Here is a 25,121-nt window from a genome sequence, read left to right as displayed (position 1 = left end):
TGTATCTGTTCCCGTTCTTCTTCTTCTTCTTCTTCCGCCATGGGAGTCTATCGCCCGTTTCACACATACTCCGTGTGCAGTGCGTATGCGGTGAGTGTTGCAGTGCGTATGCGGTGCAGGAGCACAGCACGCGCAATAGTGCTTTCACATATGCTGCGTTTGCAGTGCGTAACTGATCCGCGGCTGTACAAAATACATACTCTATTTGTATTTCAAATCCAGTAGTTATAAGCAACTTTTTATTTAAAAAAAGTTTTTTTGTCAGCATTGCGATTCTCTTTGTACACATATACACTCTTTAATAGACGTATTCACGTTTAAATACAATTTAAACAACGTATTATTCAATGCATTATACTTCTATATAATTATATATTAAGTTGCTCAAGCAAGTGGTAAAAAATGTAACCATGTAATTATATTAAAATCGCATAGCCTACATTTTTCAATTACAACTATAAAATTGACAAAAACAGCAGACTCATACTTTTTCTTTTGCATAATTTAAATCTTTATACAATAAATCTTGCATGTCACAAATAACTTGTTTTTCCACCTCCACGAATGAGACGAGTGTTGTTCATTATGTTGCCTTGTTGAAATACGTATTTTCCCTTGATTTACCCTGCGGTCTTAACGTCTCAGCATTGCGATTCTCTTTGTACACATATACACTCTTTAATAGACGAGACGTATGCACGTTTAAACACAATTTAAACAACATAGGCCTATTATTCATTGTATTACTTCTACTTCTATTAAGTTCCTCAAGCAGTGGTCAAATATTTAACCATGTAGCCTACTTATATAAATATCGCAAACATTTTAAATTAAAACTTAAAATTGACAAAAACAGCCGACTCTCATATCTTTTCTTTTGCATTTATTAATACAATAAATCTTGCATGTCACAAAGAACTTGTTTTTCCACCTCCACGAATGAGACGAGTGTCGTTCATTATGTCGCCTTTGTTGAGGTAAATTGTAGTTTCCCTTGCTTTACCCCGGTCTTAAAGTGAAAATAGTATTTAATTAAATACATTTATGGTGAGATTACTACATTTTATTTAATTAATCGCATTTATGGTGAAATTACTACATTTTTAGGTCATTCTGTGTTCATTTTGACCATGAAACATGCGCTGTCACTTTAATTCAGCGTGTGCAGCACAGCAAAAATAGACTCGGTGCGGAAACGATCGCTGCACTGCTGTATACGCACCGCAACTGGAACGGATCGACGGACTGCAACCGCGTGCAGTGTGAAAGCTCTAACCTGTTAACATGGGTACGGAAAAAAATACGCACCGCATACGCACTGCAAACGGAGTATGTGTGAAACGGGCGTATGGCAGCCCATAGAACCGATTGCGGGAAAGTTGTAATGGTTTGACATTCTGATAGAGGACAGTCCCAACATTAAATACACCAATTTTGGTGTGTCTAAGTCATTCCCTCTAGCGCCACCACCTGTCCAAAGTTTCACTTTTATTATGCTAATAACTTTTGAACCGTTTGGCCCTATGACGTCATTTTCCGTCATAAAAATATGGCCGCCATTTTGAATTTTTCGAAAAAACTACTTTTTCGAACTCGTCCTAGACGGTTTGTCCGATTTGCACGAAAATTGAACCAGATCATCTTCAGGCAGTGCTGACCAAAAGTTATGGAATTCAAATTGATTCGTCAAACCGTTTTCGATAAACGCTCAAACAAATTTTACGTAGCGCTTGCGAAAACAGTCGTAAGGCTGTATCTCCGCAACGGTTTATCGTAATCAGACCAAACTTGGTACATGTCATCACAAGCATGACCTGAGGCTACATGCTGCGTTTCGGCGCAGCGCCACCTACTGGTCCGGAGATATGAAAAATGGCTATTTTTGCTTCTAACTTCTGAACAGTTTGTCCAAAAATCATAAAATAGGGGTTATGCGGAACGCCCAACGTTCTAACCGGAAAACGGGTATAAACATTTCCGGTTTGCATTACTGTACGCATCTGCAGCGGTAGGTTATCTCTGAGGTAACTTATTTTGCGCTTTTTTTAAATACAATTCTTATTTCTGTTTTAATAAAAATGTCACAAATGCTTAAGTATCAGAAAAAAAATTTTTATAAAAAAAATAAAATGCAGTCTTCATTTGATTGTTTTAATCGTCTGCAAGCAAATATAAGAGGTTAAACTACTATGATAGCATACAAGTCTAAAATAACTTACTGATAGTTAGCTAACTCTACATCGGGTGCCATTAGCAAAAGCTACATATACTAACTTACATACCTTCATAATCATGAATAAATGAGGAGGCGTAAAACTTAAATCCTTTATTTAACGGAGTACTCGGGGCTCTGGAAGTCTGTTTGGCAATACGATGTACATCTGAAATGGATAGAATGGGTAGCTCCTGTAAACACCGGCTATAAAAGGTCGCCATTCCTACGCTGTGTTTACCTCAGTAGCTGACGACCGGAAGTAGTTATATCTGTTTTGTAGAACCCGGAAGTATGTTGCGCATAACCCCTATTGGTCTCGTTAGATTCAGGGCAACATGCCGAGTCGACTGATATCCATTTTTACCATATCGCCCATTTTGACTGTCGGCCATTTTGAATTTTGTGCTAGAATGCTGTATTTTAAGAACGCATGAACGGATTGTTACGAAACTTGGTATGGGTCATCAGCATGATGTCCTGAAGGAGCGTGAGAAGTTTTGAAACAGCGCCACCTAGTGGTGATTTTTTTTTTCAAATGCTTATAACTTTGGGTGTGGTCGACTTATTTTCACGAGACTCATCGAATTAGACTCCTGAAACCTTGCCGAGTCCTACGATACCAAACATGCTAGGTTTCGCCCTACGGTTTGTGTAGCGCTGTGATTTAGCGCTTAAAAAATATTTGGCTATATCTTCGAAACCGCTAGTCCGATCGAGACGAAACCACCGTCAGAAGTTTGGAAACATAGGTTGATTGCTAAACACCAGTTCCCAAATGCGAAAATATTGATAGTAAGGGGTATAGTAGTAAAATCCAATCAAAGTCATGTGTCAGTCATTTTTTACGTGTTTTTTCATATAAATGTCTATAACTCTGAAGTGAATTGAGATATTTTCACCAGAATTGACACACATATGTATGGGCTCACTCTGAGGACACATAAAAAAATTTGTGGGACTGAGCCTCTTGGTGGCGCTATAATAGAACAAAACATGAAATTCCCATTGATTTCAATACAGTTTTGACAAATAAAATGCTATACTAAACAAATGCTTTGGTGTAATATTACGAAACTCAGAATGTGCTAACAACACCATCCCCTGAAAGGACCCAAAATATTTCGAGACAGCGCCACCTTTTGGTCAAAAGTTATAACAAAATTTCTAAAAATGCTAATAACGTTTGAATAAATCTGCCTATTCAAATGCCACTGGTATTAATAGATTCCTTGGGTCAAGCCAAGAACACAGATACCAAGTTTACCTTATTTGGCCTAACTTCCTGTCCGCCATCTTGATTTTCATTCAAAACCTACTTTTTCGAACTCCTCCTAGACCGTTTGTCTGTTTTTCACCAAAATCGAATCGTATCATCTCCAGACCGTGCCGACTAAAAGTTATTGATTTCGTGTCGATAGACAAAACCGTTTTCGAAACCGAAACTGCGCCACCTATTGTTCGAAAGTGATAATGCATTAAATCATTTTTTTATTTACTGTTTCTATGATTTTTCAGGCATTTTGCCTAAAATCCTCTTTAATGTCTTTAATTGCTCATTGTTGCAGTTGGTCTGACACTTTCAGCAATGTTATTATATACATAAATGTCGATTTGCTAAGTCCTCCCCCACATGGTCTGCACTTAAAAATGAACTTTTGTTGTTTCAAAACTGTCTTATAAAGGTTGAGAATGCCCAGGCTAAAAAACTGCATAAGAGTTTAATAACACTTCAGATGAGCTGAGTCCCTCTTATTTGGTTTGTTATGTTATTTATTTTGTTTTAGTTTATTTTTATTGTTTTGAGTTCTTTCAATCTAGTTTGTTCTCCCTTGTCATGTGAACAGTATAGAAAATGTCTTTTCAGATGATTTGCAGGAGGTGTGACTCTTAGTTTATAATACAATAAGATTTATATTGTGCATTTTGAGAATGTCATTTTTCTTCTTTGGCAAACGTCTTCATTGTTTATTGTGATGAGGAAAAACTCAATAAAGTTATTAAAAAAAAAAAAAAAAAAAAAATGTTTGAGACAGAAAAAAAAAAAAAAAAAAAAAAAAAAACTTTCAGCAATGTTGGCATGCCTTGTCATCTGATTGTGCTTGGCCCCTGTAATTGCTGCTTGCAGCTATATTTATTATTTATATAATTATATATATATATATTTATATTATTTATTATATATTTATTAGGGGCCAAGCACCGAAGGCTGATAAACAATGGTTTAAAACCATAATTTTTTTCAAAGAATTAGAGTGCACTGGTACTATAGATTTATATAATTTGCGCATTCTCCTTGAAAACTCTACTTTTTCGAACTCCTCATAGACCGTTTGTCCGAATTGCTCGAAACTTCACATGCATCATCTAAGGTCCCTCATGGCAAAATGTTATCAAAAGAATTTCGATCGATGAAACCGTTTAGCAGATACAATTTTTTATATATTTCTGGTATGGCCCATTGTGAGTAACATGTCTATATATTGTGTGCACAAAGTAGAAAATTCACAAAACTGTGTAGATATGGAGAACAACTGATTTTGAAGAAACGTGCCAGGTTTCAAGGATTTCTGATGCTCAGAGGGCTCACAGTACATTCTATCAAACATTTCAACTGAAGATGAAGCCTTAAATACTACTGTTGTCCACAAGAGGGACAATCAATCTTTTTTAATCTAATCTTTATCATTATCCAGCATTGGCTGATAATTGTTTAAAACCAGTATTTTTTTTCAAAGAATTAGGGTGCACTGGTATTATAGATTTTGTGTATTCTCCATCATGGATATTTAATGGTTTCAAACCTACATTTCAGTTTGGCCTAGAACTCAACAGCATAGTTGGCATGACGGGCTTAAATGCTTGAACCCCGTAATTGCTGCTTGCAGCTATATTTATTATTATTATTATTATTCCGCCGTAAAACTGATCGGGCAGACCAAACCGTAAGGCCTAGAAACTTGAAACCTGGCCAGGTGGTAGGTCTCAACTTGGGGAGAACCTCAACAAATATGACTCCAATTGGCCAATAGGTGGCGCTACAGCAATCAACAACGCGAAACCTCTCATAACTCCTATACCGTTTATCGTATAGCAGATACATTTTTTTAATATATTTCTGGTATGGCCCATTGTGAGTAACATGTCTATATATTGTGTGCATAAAGTAGAAAATTCACAAAACTGTGTAGATATGGAGAACAACTGATTTTGAAGAAATGTGCCAGGTTTCAAGGATGCTCAGAGGGCCTTCTGATGCTCAGAGGGCTCACAGTACATTCTATCAAACATTTAAACTGAAGATGACTCTGTGATTTAATTTAATTATTTTCTCCTACATTCTTATAAGAGTGTTTTTGTTTTGTTTTTGATTTATTTTTTTATTTTTTTATGTGTGTATATGTGTCCGTGTACATATGCATATATGTTTAAAGAAAAAAGAAAGGAGGAGGAAAAAAGGTTAAATTGTATATGTGAATGGAAATATTGTATTTTCTTTCTTCTTTCAATAAAAATAAAACACACACACAAAAAATAAATAAACTGAAGATGAAGCCTTAAATACCACTGTTGTCCACAAGAGGGACAATAAATCTTTTTAATCTAATCTTTATCATTATCCAGCATTGGCTGATAAACAAATGTTTAAAACCATAATTTTTTTCAAAGAATTAGGGTGCACTGGTACTATAGATTTATATCATTTGCGCATTCTCCATCATGGATGTTTTATGGTTTCAGGCCTACATTTTGGTTCAACCTATAGCACAACAGCATAGGTGGCATGACGGTCTTAAATGCTTGAACCCCGTTAATTGCTGCTTGCAGCTATATTTATTATTATTATTATTATAAATGACAATTAATAGTTAATGATTATATTCCTATTTTATTATTTTTATGATGATTATATTTATTATGAAGATTTTTTTCATTAAGAACAATGTGCACTGAAGAACATGGAAGCTTGTTTCCGCCACAAAAAGAAAAGATAATTACCCAATTCTGACTTTATACTACTTAAAAGTCACCATTTTTTCTGTATGTAAAAATGTACAAAAAGTCATGACAAAAGTTAGAATTGAGAGATAAAACGTCGCAATTACCTTTTTTATTTTTTATTACATGGCGGAAACAAGCTACCACAGAATCTTTTTTTTTTTTTTCTGCAATTTAATTTATTTGGTGGAAAATCTACGTAGTACCTGAAATCTCTAGAAGGGTTACTGTTCTTTAAATAAAAAGATGGAAGACTCACAGAATCATCAAAGTCCATATAGTTGGAGAAGACTTTGACATTAGGATGGAAGACACCAGCTTGTCTGATCACTTCCTCTAACACATCCCCAATCCCAGCAGAGAAGATCAGCAGAGGAACAGACATCTGATAGAGATGATCAAAGAACTGCTTGTATCCATCCCTGACAAACACATTATCAATATTATTACTGACATACATGTGTAATCATCTTCTAACGAGACACTCTTAGATATCATTGTAAAAATCAATGTAGTCTCTTACAGTTTGTGCATATAGAGGGCATGCATTTAGTATTAAGAATAGAAAATACTGATTACAATAATCTTTTCTGTTAATTCAAGTTTGAGAAATCTATTTTCAGAGCTATTTTTTATTTGACTAGTCAAGAACTGTTAATCACAACACTTCCAAACGCTTGTTAGTGTTTCCCTTAATGGTCTAACCTCAGCATGGCTTCAGACTCTTTCACAGCTCGAACCAAATGATCCTTACTGATCTTCTGCTCCACAAGGAGCTCATGAGCTTTAGTCCACCTGCACACACACATACATACACACACACACTTACAGTGTGCATAAAAAAAAGTGCATACGAAAAAAAAAAAGAAAAAAAAAAAGCCCACAAACTATAAGGGTAAAAGAAGCAAGCAAAAATAAATTATTTAAAACAGAAAATAAAAAAATGTGACTGTACCACAGCTTTACAAAAAAAAAAAAAAAAAAAAGGGCAAACCTTTCAGTCACAACATGAATGTGGTATTTTTTGCTTCATTCAACCTTATAATGTCTGGGCCTTTTTTCCTTTTGTGGATTACTACGCACCTAGTATGTTTGGACTTTTTATGTCTAGTGTTTGAGACTGACAACTGCATTTACTTACTGATGTGATTCTGTAAATGTCAGGTTCACACAGCAGCTTACAATAACGGCTAAAGTACTGTCTTTTTTTGTAATGTCAAATATGGCAATGTAAATAAAACTGGAAGATCACATTTGACAACAAAAGTCTAATCAAGATCAAGCCAAGTCACTGTTATTTACATATCACTTTATACAATACAGATTGTTTCAAAGCAGCTTTACAGTGATAACAGGAAAATACTTAAATGATGCAAACAGAGCTCTTCTTGATCTTCATTTAATGCAGCTCTAAAAAGAAAATAGTGTCATTGTTCAGCTGAAGTCAGTTTAGTGTTGATTCAGTTCCAGTGTAATGATCATCAATTATTAAATTAGTTAATTTCATCTTGTGGCAAGCAGGGCGGGGCTGAGAGCCATGGGAACAGAGTGATCTTGAGTCCCATAGAGGAGCTCTGGATGAATGAAAGGAAGAGTGACGACGGTGCAAAATGAGAGAGAACCAGGCCTGGGACATTTATGTTGTTTTATGTTTCACTTTTGTTTTGCTGTTTGTTTATTCTATGATTAAAACTTTATGCTGATCGTTTGCCGGTTCCAGCCTCCTCGTTTCCTGAGCTTTGAACTTTATTACACATCTATAAAGCAGTTCTGAGGACCTGTTTAGGTGCAGGTCCATCATCTGATCTGGATGCGGCACGGATACGGCTGACTACAGTAACTTTGGTATAAGTATGAGACAGACAGACTAATATGGCAGACTAAAATTTGGGGGTGATATTTGATGCTAATTTAACTTTTGCTCCTCATATCCAGAATACAGTCAAAACATATTTTTTTAATCTTAGAAACATTGCCAGACTACGTCCTATGTTGTCATTTCCGGTGGCTGAAAAATTAATGAACATTTTTGTAATTTCTCACGTTGATTATTGCAACGCTCTACTTGCCGGGGTTTCAAAAGCTACTCTAAACAAATTACAGTTCGTAATGCGTAATGATTTTCTTTTAAATTGTTCTATTTCTCTTTTATTTTATTTTCTTCTTTTTGTGAAGCGTTTTGAGGTTTAACTTTTGAGATAAGGCGCTATAGAAAATAAAGTTTATTATTATTATTATTATATACTGAACAAAATTATAAATGCAACATTTTTGTTTTTGCCCCCATTTTTCATGAGCTAAACTCAAAGACTTTTTCTATGTACACAAAAGGCCAATTTCTCTCAAATATTGTTCACAAATCTGTCTAAATCTGTGTTAGTGAGCACTTCTCCTTTGCCAAGATAATCCATCCACCTCACAGGTATGGCATATCAAGATGCTGATTAGACAGCATGATTATTACACAGGTGTACCTTAGGCTGGCCACAATAAAAGGCCATACTAACTTTTCTGCATTTATAATTGAGAGCATATGTTGTAATTTAGATGGAAAAATGCGGTTTTATAGATGCTAGAAATGTGGTTTTAAATTGAAGACTGGTATCAAAGAGCACACCCAGGTTCCTAACTGACAATGAAGACTTGATAGAGCAGCCATCAATGTTAGACAGTATTCCAGGTTATTAAGTGCTGAGGTTTTTTGTCCAATAATTAAAACCTTAATTCAGAATTTAGTAGTAGGAAATTACTAGCCTGACGTCATCATACTCAGATTCTAGTCAGAATGTGAGTCTGATACTGCTCCATTGGGCTGTGATTATGGGGCGTGTTTCAACCGAACCAGGAAGGAAAATGCCTCTGCACTCAATTGGATAGACCTACAACCAATCAGAGCAACGGAGTAAGTGACGTATGTTTTTCATTCATGTTTCCGATCGACAAATTGACAAATTGATCGCGGTTCTCTGTTCCTCTATTAAAATTAATGTGCTGTCGATATCTTCTATAACAGACGCGATGGCGGAATCTACACATAATGTTTTATAAACAAACTTGTCATCAAACAATTACCGTCTACGGTCTACACTATCAGCATGAGAGGAAGCATATATTTATTCACTGTCAACTCACCTAACATTCCTTGACAGTTTTCAGCATCCCTCCACTCACTGTCAGCTTGTTCTTCCACAGCCTGGAATACGGGGGAAGTAGCCTAGGGTTCGATCCAAATACCGAGCCTCCGCGGAGCCTCTCCTCGGACAGCACGGCAAATATGCATTTATTCTATCTGACTTATTTGTAAGTGTGAACTCTTGAAATCTCAATTCTCCTGCGGCAGTCATTTGAATTCAACCCAAGCGCTCGTTGATGACGTGGATGATTACGTTACCGTTGCTCATCTGTCCATCATCGCATAAAGCCCGCCCTGACAATTTGATTGGTCCGAACAATTTTTGTTCAGGCATAATAGCTCCTCAACGGATCGAGTCCAGACCGAACTTCCCGACCTAAAAATTTTGTGGGCGGGGCTAAGTTCGGCTGGCATCCAGGCTAGGAAATTACTAGTCATCCTTTTTTTTATATTAACTATGTATTCTGTTAATTTCGTGAATTGGTATGTTTCGTCAGGGCGCGAGGAAATATAGAGCTAAGTATCATTAGCGTAACAGTGAAAACCACCGACATGCTTCCTAATGATATCTCCCAAAGTTAGCATGTTCAGGGTGAAAAGCAACTGTCCTAGTACTGATCAATATGAGTAGGGCTGCAACAACTAATTGATAAAATTGATTATTATCGAGAATGAAAATAATCAACCATGAATTTAATTATCAATTTGTTGTGTCTGTGCTCAGAAACATCAGTCAGTCACATGCTTTACAGTAGTGAATAACCCATTTATATGGGCAAAACACATATGGAAAATAGCAGAGGACACAGAGTGAGGCTGCAGGAAAGGTACATGATCCAAGTTGTCTGAAACAATAAGAATTTATATTTATAACACATTTATGAACAAAAGCACAAGCATTACAGTGTGCAGTTCAAAGCCTCTGACGTGTTTTTCTCAGTGCAAAACTTACATTTTATGGTTATATCCTTATCTGTAAATGTTAGAAAGTCCCGTGAATATTTCCATTTTGCATATTCTGACAACAAGCGAGTCTTGTTAAACTTCACTTGTTAAACGTCACTGCAGCTGCCGTTAGAAGTGCCGGTTTCAACAGAAACCTGAGACTCGCGCTTAGGACTCCACATGCTTTTAAAGCTATTCAAACATAAAGGCTGATTTATACTTCTGCGTCTGACCTACGCCGTATCCTGTACGCTGTAGACTATGCGTCGGTTTTCATTTATACTTCTGCGTCATTGTCCGCGTTTACGTGCAATTACACACGCAGAGGGAGCATGTGAAACCCGAGGGAAGGGTTTTGCAGACCAATCACAGAGCTGGCGGTCCGTGTAGCATTGTTGTTACATTTTTGGAGAGATGCATGTCAGGGTACGCCGTAGGCTACACGTTAAGCCTGTTTTATGCTTCTGCGTCGAATCGACGGCGTACCCCCGCAGACCCCTCTGCGTCGCCGCGAACCCCTCTCCAACCCCTCCGCCGTAGCTCGACGTGCACCTCCAAAAAATTGTAACTACGCGTCGAGGCGACGCAGACCGCAAGGGCTGTGATTGGTGTATGAGAGCAGAGAGCAAGACTGAACATTTGCATCCTCGTGATTCAGTGCACTTTTGTAAATAGTTCATTTTCTTAGATAATGTTTTATATTACGGTTAACTTATATTGTGTTTCAGTTTTATATTGTGTGTTTCTTGTACCTATTACTCTTATTTTTTTTTTATTGTATACTTAAACCTTTGCCCTTTGTTCTTGGCGTGCTTTTTTACTCATTGCACATTAATAGATCAATGGTTGTTTTGAAAAAAAGTTTATTTACATTTGTTGTTCAACGTCGATTAGCTCCAGCTGCAACAACCATAGACGGGCAACAACACTCTCTCTCTTTCGCTCGCGCGGAACCAGCGCACGGAACCAAAACAAACTAGCAAAGAGATTCGCGAACCACACCCCACCTAGCGTTCTGGCGGTGAAATGCACCGCGATGCAATGCAACCCGACGCAGAACCATAAAACAGCCACGACGCCGTAGGAGTGACGACGTAGCTACGCCGTGGAGTTGACGCAGAAGTATAATGAGGCCTTTACACACAGCCAACTACTTAGCTACGGCGTAGCAGTGGAATTTTTTATTCTTTCCAGAGAATCGTTGATTGAATGATGAAATGATTCGTTCAGATTCGTTCACTGCTTAATTCAGTGACAATTTCTTCATATTACATAAATACGCCAGCAGGTGGCGAAAAAGAGTGTCTTTTGTGCTATGTCTTAAGTCAACTAATGTATTTAATTGTTACAAAAAACCTGATTTGGCGTTGTTCAAATGTGTGCCTAATTTACTCATTAAATTAATAAAATAAGTCTAAATAAGTGGTTCAGATGACCAAAGCACAAGGTTTTCTTGCATAATTAACATTTTAATTGTTTGGTCAGACATTTACACATTCACAAATCTGGGATTATATTAAACGTTGAGTTATAGGGGTGTAACGATTCGTTTTAACAACGATGCGATTCGTGGTTGTCGATACGATTCAAGGACGATATTGGTTAATTTAGAACGAGCCGATCCGAAACGATTCAGTGACTTTTTAGCCAAACATTCTTGTAAGGGAATCAGGTATCAATTAATTATGGATATAAACAAACAAGTAAACAACAATTAATGTCAAATGCATTCACATTTTATTGGAATAAAGTAGGACTGAACGATTATGACAAAAATTATAATTGTCGATTATTCCCTTGAAATTGTAATTGTGATTATTAATTACGATTATCACAACATTGAATGATGATTTGAATAGTTTGGCCATGGGCCCCACATTTCCCCATGGTCATCAAGCCGCGACCCACCTTTTTAGGAATTATATAGGCCTATTATAATACATTTGTTTACACAAAAATTGTTGACACACAAGTTCTGTCCCCCTTTACTTAACATACACATTTTTTTTTAAGAATATGACAAATACTGATAAACAGTAGGCACTGCGAGGTTAAGCTATTAAATAGCTCATCTTGGTATGAGCCACCACAGTCATATAAAAATATACAAAATAACCAGTAAGTGGCATTTTGTTATGGAAACAACAACAATTAGGCTACCATGGTGATACTCAATACTTAGAAGAACTGGTAAAGAAACATGGAAACTGCTCCTGATAAATAGCAACACACATGACGTACCAATAACGTAATTTATTGGTATTTTACTTTTATTTCTTAACTTACTAATTTACGACGTTGCATTCTCGTATGTCTTTTGCACTTTAGTGAAGTGATACAGCGGACAGGAAAGTCCGTTTTTCTGAGGTGAGAGACTTTGCGCTGCTTGTTGTCTTTGTGCTGCTGCTGGCGCGTCACACATGGCGACGACGTCACAGATAGGCAGACTGAATCGAGTAACGTTTAACGCCTTTATCATTAAAAGTGCTAAGAAAAAACATCCATATAAAGTCTGACGTGCTTAAATCCAATGCGTTATTTCCTAGTATCGATACAATCGATTCATTACCTTTTAAAACGATGTTAGATCGATATATGTCGTCCGGAAGACCAACTTGCCGAGCACAGATCGATGTAGTTGGATCGTAGGAATATAAATCGATACATCGATGTAGTTGATGAATCGTTACACCCCTACAAAATATGTATGCTAAAAGAGATTAACACCGGATTACATTATGCCCCTTCTCAGACATTCCACAACCTGACAAACGCCATTTCAACTGTCAAAAGATGACAAAAGATATGCCGACAGGGGTAGTAACACACTGATCTGACAAAATCTGATGAAGTGTCTGTTGCCGTCTGTCAGTGCAGTGTGAATTGGCCTTTAAACAACATCAGTATGGGCTATGGAATTGGCTGACTGGTGTACACAATAGTCCTGGAGAGACTAAAATTCTGCAGTGTTTTTTGGAGGGTCATTTGGAGTCAAACAGGTCACTGTTTCATCATGTAGTTGATGAATCGTTACACCCCTATTGAGTTATGTTGTGTCTTCACGGTTACTTTTCCTGTAGCCTACATGCAATGTTATTCCCCGATGCGGATGTACAGATCCAATGTTACATTTTTGAGGTTGACATATATTTCTCTTGGTTGTTTAGTTGCCTTAACTTTAGGCTATTAGGGTTTCCCTCAATACTTCAAGATTCCCCTGCTGGACATATAAAACGCTTAACGTAGCTTAATGGACTAATTACAGTGATATAAAAGACCAAACTCGCAGGCAAGCAGATGGACTCAGAATAACGCGCAAAGTTTAATGCTGAGCGTTTCCCAGTGATAGACTGGCATAAAGTTGGCTTGACATTGGACATTCGCACATTTAGGGACCGTCTCTAAAGTGTATACGACATTGGTATACACGTTTCTAACTTCAATAGCATTTGAATAGAACAACTTACAGTCATAAAACCAACTGTGAAGTGTTCATGTAGTGTCAGGCATAATGCGCACCCTTTGGATTTTTTATATTTATTCAAATAAATTGAAGTTTGCTATTGAAGTTAGAAACGTGTATGCCAATGTTGTATGCAACTTTAGAGACGGTCCTTAAATGTGTGAAAGGAAAAATATTCCACATGAAGGAAAATCATTGTGGTGTCCATGAAGATGTGAAAAAATAGGCATAAATCTAGCTAACACATTTACCCAAATTATTATATGCCTGTTTAACCGAAGCTTATTTGGGTGGGTTTCTCCCATCCCCATAAAATGTAACTTCTCTGTCTTTTACGGCCCTGATGAGAACCGCTCCTGGCGTGCGCCTGGCAAATCCGCCATTATAATAGCAATCTGCCATGTAACAAGCGCGCCTGCTTTTAAAGGGAATGTGAGATGATGCTCTGATTGGTTTATTTCACATTATGCCCAAACCACACCTATGAGTAATGTAGCTACTTCAGACCAAACCATTTTAGATTTGCGTCGAGATCCGCCCACAAAATTACTTGCGTTTCGCGTTTGATACTTGCGTTTCAGATCGTTAAAATAGGGCCCTTAATGTATAACAATGTTTCATCCGACACATCGACACATTAATCGATTATCTAAATTATAATTAGTTGCAGCCTTAGATATGACACATCTTAATTTACTGCTACAAATTGATAATGGACAGATGAGTATGATTTAAACCATGCCAATGCAATTCCACTAATGGCAACATCATTTTCAAGTCTATTAAAAAGAATGTTGTGGTCGATAGTACCAAATGCAGCACTAAGATCCAGTAACACTAATAGAGAGATACAACCATGATCGGATGATAAGAGAAAATCATTTGCAACTCTAATGAGAGCAGTCTCAGTAAGGTCTAAATCCTGACTGGAAATCCTTGCAGATATCATTTCTCTCTAAAAAGGAACATAGTTGTGAGGAGACTGCCTTTTCTAGTATTTTTGACAGAAAAGGGAGATTCAAGATCGTTTTGTAATGAACTAATTCTCTAGGATCAAGTTGTGTTTTTTTTAATGAGAGGTTTAATAACAAGCTTAAAAGTTTTTGATATGTCAAACAGAATTTATCACATACAGTAGATAACGTTACATGAAGCATCATCAAAACAATTATACTTGAAATTAGACCTCTGAGGCTCCTGTTTATATGTTTATACCGGGGGGGGGGGGGGGGGGGGTTATATCCGTTTGTGGTTTACAAATCGGTTTATGGGTTCGATATTTCATTTGCACATGTGGGCGGCGCTGAAACGCCCCTTTCATCTGATTGGTCAAAACGCTCCGCCTTCAGTAAGCTACGAGCTTTTCTTTCTGTCAGGCAGAATAAGAGTCAGTACAAGTGCGGCACTGACAAATGCACTTTAATAAAATAATGTCTGAAACCACCACTCTGTCACGGATTGGCCAGGTTCATCCACCACAATCACCCAGCGATCACAGTCACCTGAATATTAATTAGTCACACCTGCACCCCTTCAATCACCACTGCTTCATAAGCACACCTCACGCACTCTTCACTGTCCGGGCTCGTTTATCCGAAGCGGACTCTAGTGCTTCTCTCTGCGAGTTTCACTACTAAACTTACCTGTGTTTACTTACCAGTTCTCTACGACGTATCCTGTCTGTTCCAGTCAATCCAGAAATCAACTCGAGTGGTGTACGAGCCGTAAGCCCTTCAGAATCATCCTGTGGTGCGTGAGTGTGTGCTGTCACCTGTCTTCGTCTACACCTGAAGTCTCATCCTGCCGTCCCTGCAAAGAAACAATCATCAGTCATCACGAGTTACATTCCAGAACTCCCTTCCTCTGAACTCTGATACTCACCAATATCCAGCTCGTTGATCCATCTTGTCATTCTGTTGTTTCAAATAAACATTACAGCTTCACTTACCTTGTTGTCCGTCTGCTTCCGTAACAGTAAGCCCGGACCATAACAGACTGCGGCAGCATGAGTGTTCAAGATCCCTTTCAAGAGCTGGTGGATTCGTTGAAGCGGGTATTATCATTAAATCCAACCATTCAGCCTACTTCAACCTTCACGTCTTCCGCACCACCAGCATCACCACCAGCGAGCACTTCTTCGACCACCGCATCCAGTCCCATGGCCCGACCAGCGCCCTACTCTGGCGGGGCGGGGGAGTGCAACGGTTTCCTACTTCAATGTTCTCTCATCTTCACCATGCAGCCCACATTATATCCCACTGATCAGTCGAAAATTGCTTTTATTACGTCCTTACTCACCGGTCCAGCTCTCCAATGGGCGGAAACAATCTGGAAGCAAGCCGGGCCTGCCATCAGTTCTATACAAGCCTTTGTCACTCACTTCAAAGAAGTATTCGGCCGAACGGATGGAGAGATATCAGCCGGTGAGCAACTCTATCATTTATCTCAAGGAAAGATGTCTACTCATGAATATGCCCTTCGCTTTCGTACTCTAGCGGCAGCCAGTGGATGGAACGAGCGGTCTTTACTGACCACCTACCGGCTTGGTCTCACACCTCAACTCCGTCTACAGTTAGCCGCCTTGGACGATAATATGGGGCTTGAAAAATTCATCCAACAATCCATCCGGTGCTCAGACCGTATACAATCTTATCTGTCCCATTCTGATTCCACTGCACTCCTCCGCCCATCTGAGACCGCCAGGCCTCCAGAACCAGAACCCATGATCTTAGAATCTGGTAAACTTACCGCCGCTGAGCGACAGAGGAGGCTGACCCGGGGTCTCTGCCTGTATTGCGGAGTTAGTGGACATGTTCGGTTGAACTGTCCCACTCGTCCCATACGTACATCGGTGAGTTTATTCCATATTGATGAAGAAAAGATGCAACCACTCACTTCTTGTGTTCAGTTAACCACCCAAACATCCTCTGTTTCAGTTCACGCCCTCATCGACTCCGGGTCAGCTGGAAATTTCATCTCGGGGACCCTCTGTCGCCAGCTCCAGCTCCGTACCGAAGCCTCGTCCATCGTTTACCAGATCCAACCCATAACCAAATTCATCAATGTACGTCCACGTATTCACCGGAAATGTGAACCCATTTTACTTCAAGTCGGAGCCCTTCACCAAGAGGAGATCCAGCTACTGGTTCTGGAGGGAGCAAATGCAGACATCATCCTGGGCCGTCCGTGGCTGGTGAAGCATGATCCCATCATCTCTTGGGGCTCCGGGGAAGTGATGAAATGGGGAAAAGATTGTAGTCCAAGATGTTTTCCAGTCCTTCCACATCCTGTTCTGAATCCTGTTCCAGTTTATGTCACGTCAGTCGAAAGTCCAGTCGAGAAACAGTCCACGAAGATTCCTGATATCTACTCATCTTTCCAAGACATCTTCTGCCCCAAGAGAGCTTCCCAGCTACCACCTCATCGGCCATGGGACTGTGCCATAGACCTGTTCCCTGATGCTTCTTTGCCCAGAGGTAAGATCTACCCGTTGTCACTTCCAGAGACCAAGGCCATGGAGGAGTACATCCAGGAAGCTCTCGATCAGGGATACATCCGGCATTCGACATCTCCCGCAGCATCCAGCTTCTTCTTTGTGGCTAAAAAGGATGGAGGGCTGCGGCCATGTATTGATTACCGGACACTTAACCAAGGCACCGTCAAGTTCAAATATCCCCTTCCTCTCGTCCCTGCGGCCCTTGAACAACTCCGTACAGCTACCATCTTCACGAAGTTGGACCTCCGCAGCGCCTATAACCTGGTGAGAATACGAGAAGGGGATGAATGGAAAACCGCTTTTGTGACCCCTACAGGCCACTACGAATATCTGGTTATGCCCTATGGTCTGGTCAACGCCCCTTCCGTGTTTCAAAACTTCATTCATGAGGTCCTCCGGGAGTTCCTGCATCGCTTCGTGGTCGTTTATATAGATGATATCCTCATCTACTCCCGGAGCGAAGCCGAACACCGTCACCACGTTGCGGAGGTCCTTCGTACACTCAGAGCTCATCATCTCTTCCTGAAGGCCGAGAAGTGTTCCTTCCATCTCCCATCAGTCCAGTTCCTAGGATACCTCATTGACAGCCAGGGGGTTCGCATGGACGAGAGGAAAGTCACTGCAGTTACCACCTGGCCAGAACCCACCTCAATCAAAGAGCTCCAGAGATTCCTTGGATTTGCCAACTTTTACAGACGATTCATACGAGGTTACAGCATCATCACCACTCCACTTACCAACTTGCTCAAAGGAAAACCCAAAAGTCTCCTCTGGGATCCTGAAGCGGCCGCAGCCTTCCAATCCCTCAAGTCTGCCTTCACTCAAGCACCTCTCCTGACTCATCCTGATCCTGAGCTTCCTTTTGTCGTGGAGGTGGATGCCTCAACCTCCGGAGTTGGATGCCTCAACCTCCGGAGTTGGAGCTGTCCTTTCACAACTTCATGGGACACCGAAATTACTCCATCCATGTGCCTACTTCTCTCGGAAGCTCAGCCCGGCGGAGAGGAACTATGACATCGGCAACCGTGAACTCCTGGCCATTAAGCTCGCCCTGGAAGAGTGGCGACATTGGCTGGAGGGCGCCATCCACCCATTCCAAGTCATAACAGACCATAAAAATCTTCAGTACCTCCGTGATGCGAAACGTCTCTGTCCCCGTCAGGCCCGATGGTCACTATTCTTTTCAAGATTCCACTTCTCCATTACCTACCGTCCTGGTCCAAAGAATGTCCGAGCCGATGCCTTGTCCAGACTACATGATACTCCTGAGACTCCCGAGACAACCACTAGCATTCTACCCAAAGAGATCATCATCAGTCCCATCGAATGGTCTGCCAGCCGTCGCCACTCCTGACCCTCGTCCTCCGCCGGGCTGTCCACCAGATCGCCGATTCATCCCCAGGACACAACGGGTAGATCTCATCCACACCACACATACCTCACTGGGCACTGGACATCCTGGGGCCAACAACACTCTCTCGCTGCTATCAGAACGCTTCTGGTGGCCAGGAATGGCAAGGGATGTGAAAAGGTATGTCCAAGGATGTAAGGAGTGTGCCATGTCCAAGAGTCCCAGACATCTCCCTGCAGGAAAGCTCCATCCCTTGCCAATTCCTAACCGCCCCTGGTCACACCTAGGAGTTGACTTCATGACCGACTTACCATCATCGGATGGAAACACCTGCATCTTTGTCATAGTCGATCGATTATCCAAGTTCTGTAGATTACTACCACTAAAAGGTCTTCCCACTGCCCTGGAATCTGCTGAACTCCTCTTCAATCATGTCTTTCGCTATTATGGGATCCCAGAAGACATTGTGTCCGACAGGGGACCCCAGTTCATTTCCCGAGTATGGAGATCGTTTTTTAAGCTCCTAGGTGTGACCGTCAGCCTCTCCTCTGGCTATCACCCTCAGACCAACGGCCAGACGGAGAGGAAGATCCAGGAAGTGGGGCGGTTCCTCAGGACCTTCTGCAGCGGCCACCAGAACTCCTGGAACCAGTTCCTGGGTTGGGCGGAGTATGCCCAAAATTCACTGCGGCAACCCACTACAGGCCTCACACCATTCCAGTGCGTTCTCGGAATCCAGCCTCCTCTGTTTCCCTGGGATGGTGAACCATCTGAGGTCCCCGCAGTGGATTACTGGTTCCGGGAGAGCGAGAGAGTCTGGGACGAAGCTCACCATCACCTGCAGAGGGCAGTTCGCAGATCCAAGTCAGTCGCTGATCGGAGGAGGATTTCGGGTCCAGTCTACGTCCCAGGAGACAAGGTTTGGCTCTCCACTCACGATATTCGTCTGCGACTGCCCTCCAAAAAACTGAGTCCCAGGTTTGTTGGCCCCTTCACCATCTTGGAACAGGTCAATCCCGTCACGTACAAACTCCAGTTGCCACCTCAGTATCGGATCCATCCCACATTTCACGTCTCACTACTCAAACCCTTTCACGAACCTCTTGTTCCCTCCACAGAACCTGGCCATGAAGAGGAACCTCCTCCCCCCTTGATGATGGAAGAAGGGTCCATCTACTCCGTCCGAGAAATCCTGCAGTCCCGACGTCGTGGTGGTCAGTTGGAATATCTGGTCGATTGGGAAGGATACGGACCAGAGGAGAGATCATGGGTCCCAAGAGTCGACATCCTTGATCCCACGCTCATGGAAGAGTTCCATTCCAGTCATCCGCAGTACCCTGGACCTCGTGGACGAGGAAGACCACCACGGCGTCGGAGATCTCGGCCCTCAGGAGCGGGCCCTGGGGAGGGGGGTAATGTCACGGATTGGCCAGGTTCATCCACCACAATCACCCAGCGATCACAGTCACCTGAATATTAATTAGTCACACCTGCACCCCTTCAATCACCACTGCTTCATAAGCACACCTCACGCACTCTTCACTGTCCGGGCTCGTTTATCCGAAGCGGACTCTAGTGCTTCTCTCTGCGAGTTTCACTACTAAACTTACCTGTGTTTACTTACCAGTTCTCTACGACGTATCCTGTCTGTTCCAGTCAATCCAGAAATCAACTCGAGTGGTGTACTCGATTTATACTTATTTGCAGCTGTATCATACAAATAAATAGTTAAAAAATCATACATTGTGATTTCTAGATTTTTTTTTTTAGATTATGTCTCTCACAGTGGACATGCACCTACGATGACAATTTCAGACCCCTCCATGATTTCTAAGTGGGAGAACTTGCAAAATAGCAGGGTGTTCAAATACTTATTTTCCTCACTGTATATATATACAGTGGGTACGAAAAGTATTCAAACCCCCCTAAATTTTTCACTCTTTGTTATATTGCAGCCATTTGCTAAAATCATTTAAGTTCATTTTTTTTCCTCATTATTGTACACACAGCACCCCATATTGACAGAAAAACACAGACTTGTTGACATTTTTGCACATTTATTAAAGTTCAGAGATTCCGACTAGAGATAGTTGGGATCACCTCTACGCATGGCTTGGGCTCTGGAACCACACTCCTCGAGAGAGGATGGACTCTTCACCACTCTGGAGTTGCCCATGGTGAGAGGCGGCGGGCTGGTGTGGGTTTGCTTATAGCCCCCCAGCTCAGCCGCCATGTGTTGGAGTTCACCCCGGTGAACGAGAGGGTCGCTTCCCTACGCCTTCGGGTCGGGGATAGGTCTCTCACTGTCGTTTGTGCTTACGGGCCGAACGGCAGTGCAGAGTACCCGGCCTTCTTGGAGTCTCTGGGAGGGGTGCTGGAAAGTGCTCCGACTGGGGACTCCATCGTTTTACTGGGGGACTTCAACGCCCACGTGGGCAGCGACAGTGACACCTGGAGGGGCGTGATTGGGAGGAACGGCCCCCCTGATCTGAACCCGAGTGGTGTTCTGTTATTGGACTTCTGTGCTAGTTACAGCTTGTCCATAACGAACACCATGTTCAAGCATAAGGGTGTCCATCAGTGCACATGGCACCAGGACACCCTAGGCCGGAGGTCGATGATCGACTTTGTGGTCGTTTCATCCGACCTCCGGCCGTATGTCTTGGACACTCGGGCAAAGAGAGGGGCGGAGCTGTCAACTGATCACCACCTGGTGGTGAGTTGGATCCGATGGCGGGGGAGGAAGCTGGACAGACTCGGCAGACCCAAACGTACTGTGAGGGTCTGTTGGGAACGTTTGGCCGAATCTCCTGTCAGAGAGATCTTCAACTCCCACCTCCGGCAGAGCTTCGACCAGATCCCGAGGGAGTCTGGAGATATTGAGTCCGAGTGGACCATGTTCTCCACCTCCATTGTCAACGCGGCCACTCGGAGCTGTGGCCGTAAGGTCTCCGGTGCCTGTCGAGGCGGCAATCCCCGAACCCGGTGGTGGACACCGGAAGTAAGGGATGCCGTCAAGCTGAAGAAGGAGTCCTATCGGGCCTGGCTGGCTTGTGGGACTCCTGAGGCAGCTGATGGGTACCGACGGGCCAAGCGGACTGCAGCCCGGGTGGTTGTGGAGGCAAAAACTCGGGCCTGGGAGGAGTTCGGTGAGGCCATGGAGAAGGACTATCGGTCGGCCTCGAAGAGATTCTGGCAAACCGTCCGGCGCCTCAGGAGGGGGAAGCAGTGCCCTACCAACGCTGTTTACAGTGGAGGTGGGCAGCTGTTGACCTCGACTGGGGATATCACCGGACGGTGGAAGGAATACTTCGAGGATCTCCTCAATCCCGCCGTCACGTCTTCCATTGAGGAAGTAGAGGCTGAGGGCTCGGAGGCGGACTCGTCCATCACCCAAGCTGAAGTCACAGAGGTAGTCAAGAAACTCCTCGGTGGCAAGGCACCGGGGGTGGATGAGATCCGCCCTGAGTACCTCAAGTCTCTGGATGTTGTGGGGCTGTCTTGGCTGACACGCCTCTGCAACATCGCGTGGCGGTTGGGGACAGTACCTTTGGACTGGCAGACCGGGGTGGTGGTCCCTCTTTTCAAGAAGGGGGATCGGAGGGTGTGCTCCAACTATAGGGGGATCACACTTCTCAGCCTCCCTGGGAAAGTCTATGCCAGGGTACTGGAGAGGAGAATCCGGCCGATAGTAGAACCTCGGATTCAGGAGGAACAGTGTGGTTTTCGTCCCGGTCGTGGAACACTGGACCAGCTCTATACCCTCTACAGGGTGCTGGAGGGCTCATGGGAGTTTGCCCAACCAATCTACATGTGCTTTGTGGATTTGGAGAAGGCATTCGACTGTGTCCCTCGCGGCGGCCTGTGGAGGGTGCTCCGGGAGTATGGGGTCCGGGGCCCTTTGCTAAGGGCTATCCGGTCCCTGTACGACCGGAGCAGGAGCTTGGTTCGTATTGCCAGCAGTAAGTCAGACTTGTTCCCGGTGCGTGTTGGACTCCGGCAGGGCTGCCCTTTGTCGCCGGTTCTGTTCATAATTTTTATGGACAGAATTTCTAGGCGCAGCCAGGGGCCGGAGGGGGTCGGGTTTGGGGACCACACGATTTCATCTCTGCTCTTTGCGGATGATGTTGTCGTGTTGGCCTCATCAGACCAGGACCTCCAGCATGCACTGGGACGGTTTGCAGCCGAGTGTGAAGCGGCTGGGATGAAAATCAGAACCTCCAAGTCCGAGGCCATGGTTCTCAGTCGGAAAAGGGTGGCTTGCTTGCTTCAGGTTGGTGGAGAGCTCCTGCCTCAAGTGGAGGAGTTCAAGTATCTTGGGGTCTTGTTCACGAGTGAGGGAAGGATGGAACGGGAGATTGACAGGCGGATCGGTGCAGCTTCTGCAGTAATGCGGTCCCTGTACCGGTCTGTCGTGGTAAAGAAGGAGCTGAGCCGCAAGGCGAAGCTCTCGATTTACCAGTCAATCTACGTTCCTACTCTCACCTATGGTCATGAGCTGTGGGTCATGACCGAAAGGACAAGATCCCGGATACAAGCGGCCGAAATGAGCTTTCTCCGCAGGGTGGCTGGGCGATCCCTTAGAGATAGGGTGAGAAGCTCGGTCACTCGGGAGGAGCTCAGAGTAGAGCCGCTGCTCCTCCACATCGAGAGGGGTCAGTTGAGGTGGCTCGGGCATCTTTTCCGGATGCCTCCTGGACGCCTTCCCGGGAAGGTGTTCCGGGCATGTCCCACCGGGAGGAGACCCCGGGGAAGACCTAGGACACGCTGGAGAGACTATGTCTCCCGGCTGGCCTGGGAACGCCTCGGTGTCCCCCCGGAAGAGCTGGAGGAAGTGTCTAGGGAGAGGGAAGTCTGGGCATCCCTGCTTAGACTGCTGCCCCCGCGACCCGGCCCCGGATAAGCGGTAGAAGATGGATGGATGGATGGATGGATATTAAAAAAGAAAAACTGAAATATCACATGGTCCTAAGTATTTAGACCCTTTGCTCAGTATTTAGTAGAAGCACCCTTTTGATCTAATACAGCCATGAGTCTTTTTGGCAAAAATGTCAACAATTCTGTGTTTTTCTGTCAATGTGGGGTGCTGTGTGTACAATAATAAGAAAAAAAAAAAGAACTTAAATGATTTTAGCAAATGGCTGCAATATAACAAAGAGTGAAAATTTTAAGGGGGTCTGAATACTTTCTGTACCCACTGTATATATATATATATATATATATATATATATATATATATATATATATATATATATATATATATGTTCTGAATAGGCCTACCATTACATTTAAAGGATTTAGAGTGAGAGGAAGTAAAATAAATGGGTAACACTTTATAATAACTGCACGCTATTAATCATTAGTTAAGCATTAGTAAACAGTTAATTCTTCATTTATAAAGCATTAATAAACATTAATAAGCAATTTATAAATACAGCTATAAATGCTTTATACTTGATTTAAAAGCATATCTATAATGTGTTTAATAATTGTATTTTCATACTTTATTAATGATCAATTTATCATTTCTAAATGAAGTATTGCATTATTTACACACCAGTTATTTAAGAGTTGTCAGTGGTTCATAAGATCACTTAGAAATTGTAAGTAAATGATTAATAAACTATTTAAATGTACATTCATATATCTTATTATTCAGACATATAGTAATAGTTACTTAGTGTGTTAATAAATGCTTTAGTAACATGTATTTCTACTGTAATTCAGGGTTAATTCAGGTAGTTATAAAACATTTAGTAGTTGTTAGTTAACAATTTTTGTGAGCTAATCTAAAGTGAGGACTAGTTATGCCTTATAAAGCATTTACAAGGGAGATTTAAAGGCTGTTAATATTTATATGTTCTATATCACTGTGTGTGTTTGTTTCCTTTTTCTGTTTAGAAGAAAACGGAGTCTTTAAATATCCTTTATACATGCTTTACAAGGCATAAATAGTCCTCACTTTAGATGAGCTCACAAAAATAGTGAACTGACCACTACTAAATGCTTTATAACTACCTGAATTTACTACATTTACTTACACTTTCTAAGGGATCTTATGAATCAGCTGGCAACTCCTAAATAACTGCTTTGTAAATAATGCTATACTTCATTTAGAAATGATAAATTGATCATTAATAAAGTATGACAATACAATTATTAAACACATTATAGATACACTTATAAATCAAGAATAAAGCATTTATAGCTGTATTTATATACTGCTTATTAATGTTTATTAATGCTTTATAAATGATGAATTAACTGTTTACTAATGCTTAATTAATGATTAATAGTGTGCAGTTATTATAAAGTGTTACCAATAAATGTTTACAGTGTTTAGGATTTGTATATCCTAAACACTTGTTTATTTACCAGTATTAATTTGTGTTTTTTCTCTCAAAAACAGGCCTAATAAAATTGAGTTGTAGCCTATTGTTAAAAAGTATATTTACAATGGTGACCGTTTCCACCAACAAATCTAGCACATTATGTTAATTACTCTCACCCACATTAACTGGG

The 25,121-nt window shown here is 41.8% G+C and overlaps 1 protein-coding gene across 4 annotated transcripts in view; it reads right to left on the bottom strand.

Annotated features, from left to right (window-relative positions):
- The window catches only part of LOC311299845 (cytosolic 5'-nucleotidase 3-like), a 257,523-nt gene that overhangs the window by 30,007 nt on the left and 202,395 nt on the right, over positions 1-25,121 (bottom strand). For all 4 annotated transcript variants that reach the window (XM_084423722.1, XM_084423723.1, XM_084423721.1 and 1 more), the window contains 2 exons: positions 6,917-7,006; positions 6,471-6,633 (listed from right to left, as the gene is read on the bottom strand). In XM_084423722.1, coding sequence (XP_084279848.1) covers positions 6,471-6,633; positions 6,917-7,006 — 253 coding nt within the window. The remainder of the gene's footprint in view (positions 1-6,470; positions 6,634-6,916; positions 7,007-25,121) is intronic.

This window comes from Rutilus rutilus, assembly GCF_951802725.1.
Source record: "Rutilus rutilus genome assembly, chromosome: 11".
Taxonomy (NCBI): domain Eukaryota; kingdom Metazoa; phylum Chordata; class Actinopteri; order Cypriniformes; family Leuciscidae; genus Rutilus; species Rutilus rutilus.
The sequence above is the reverse complement of the archived record's forward strand: the minus strand, read 5'-3'. Positions and strand labels throughout refer to the sequence as shown.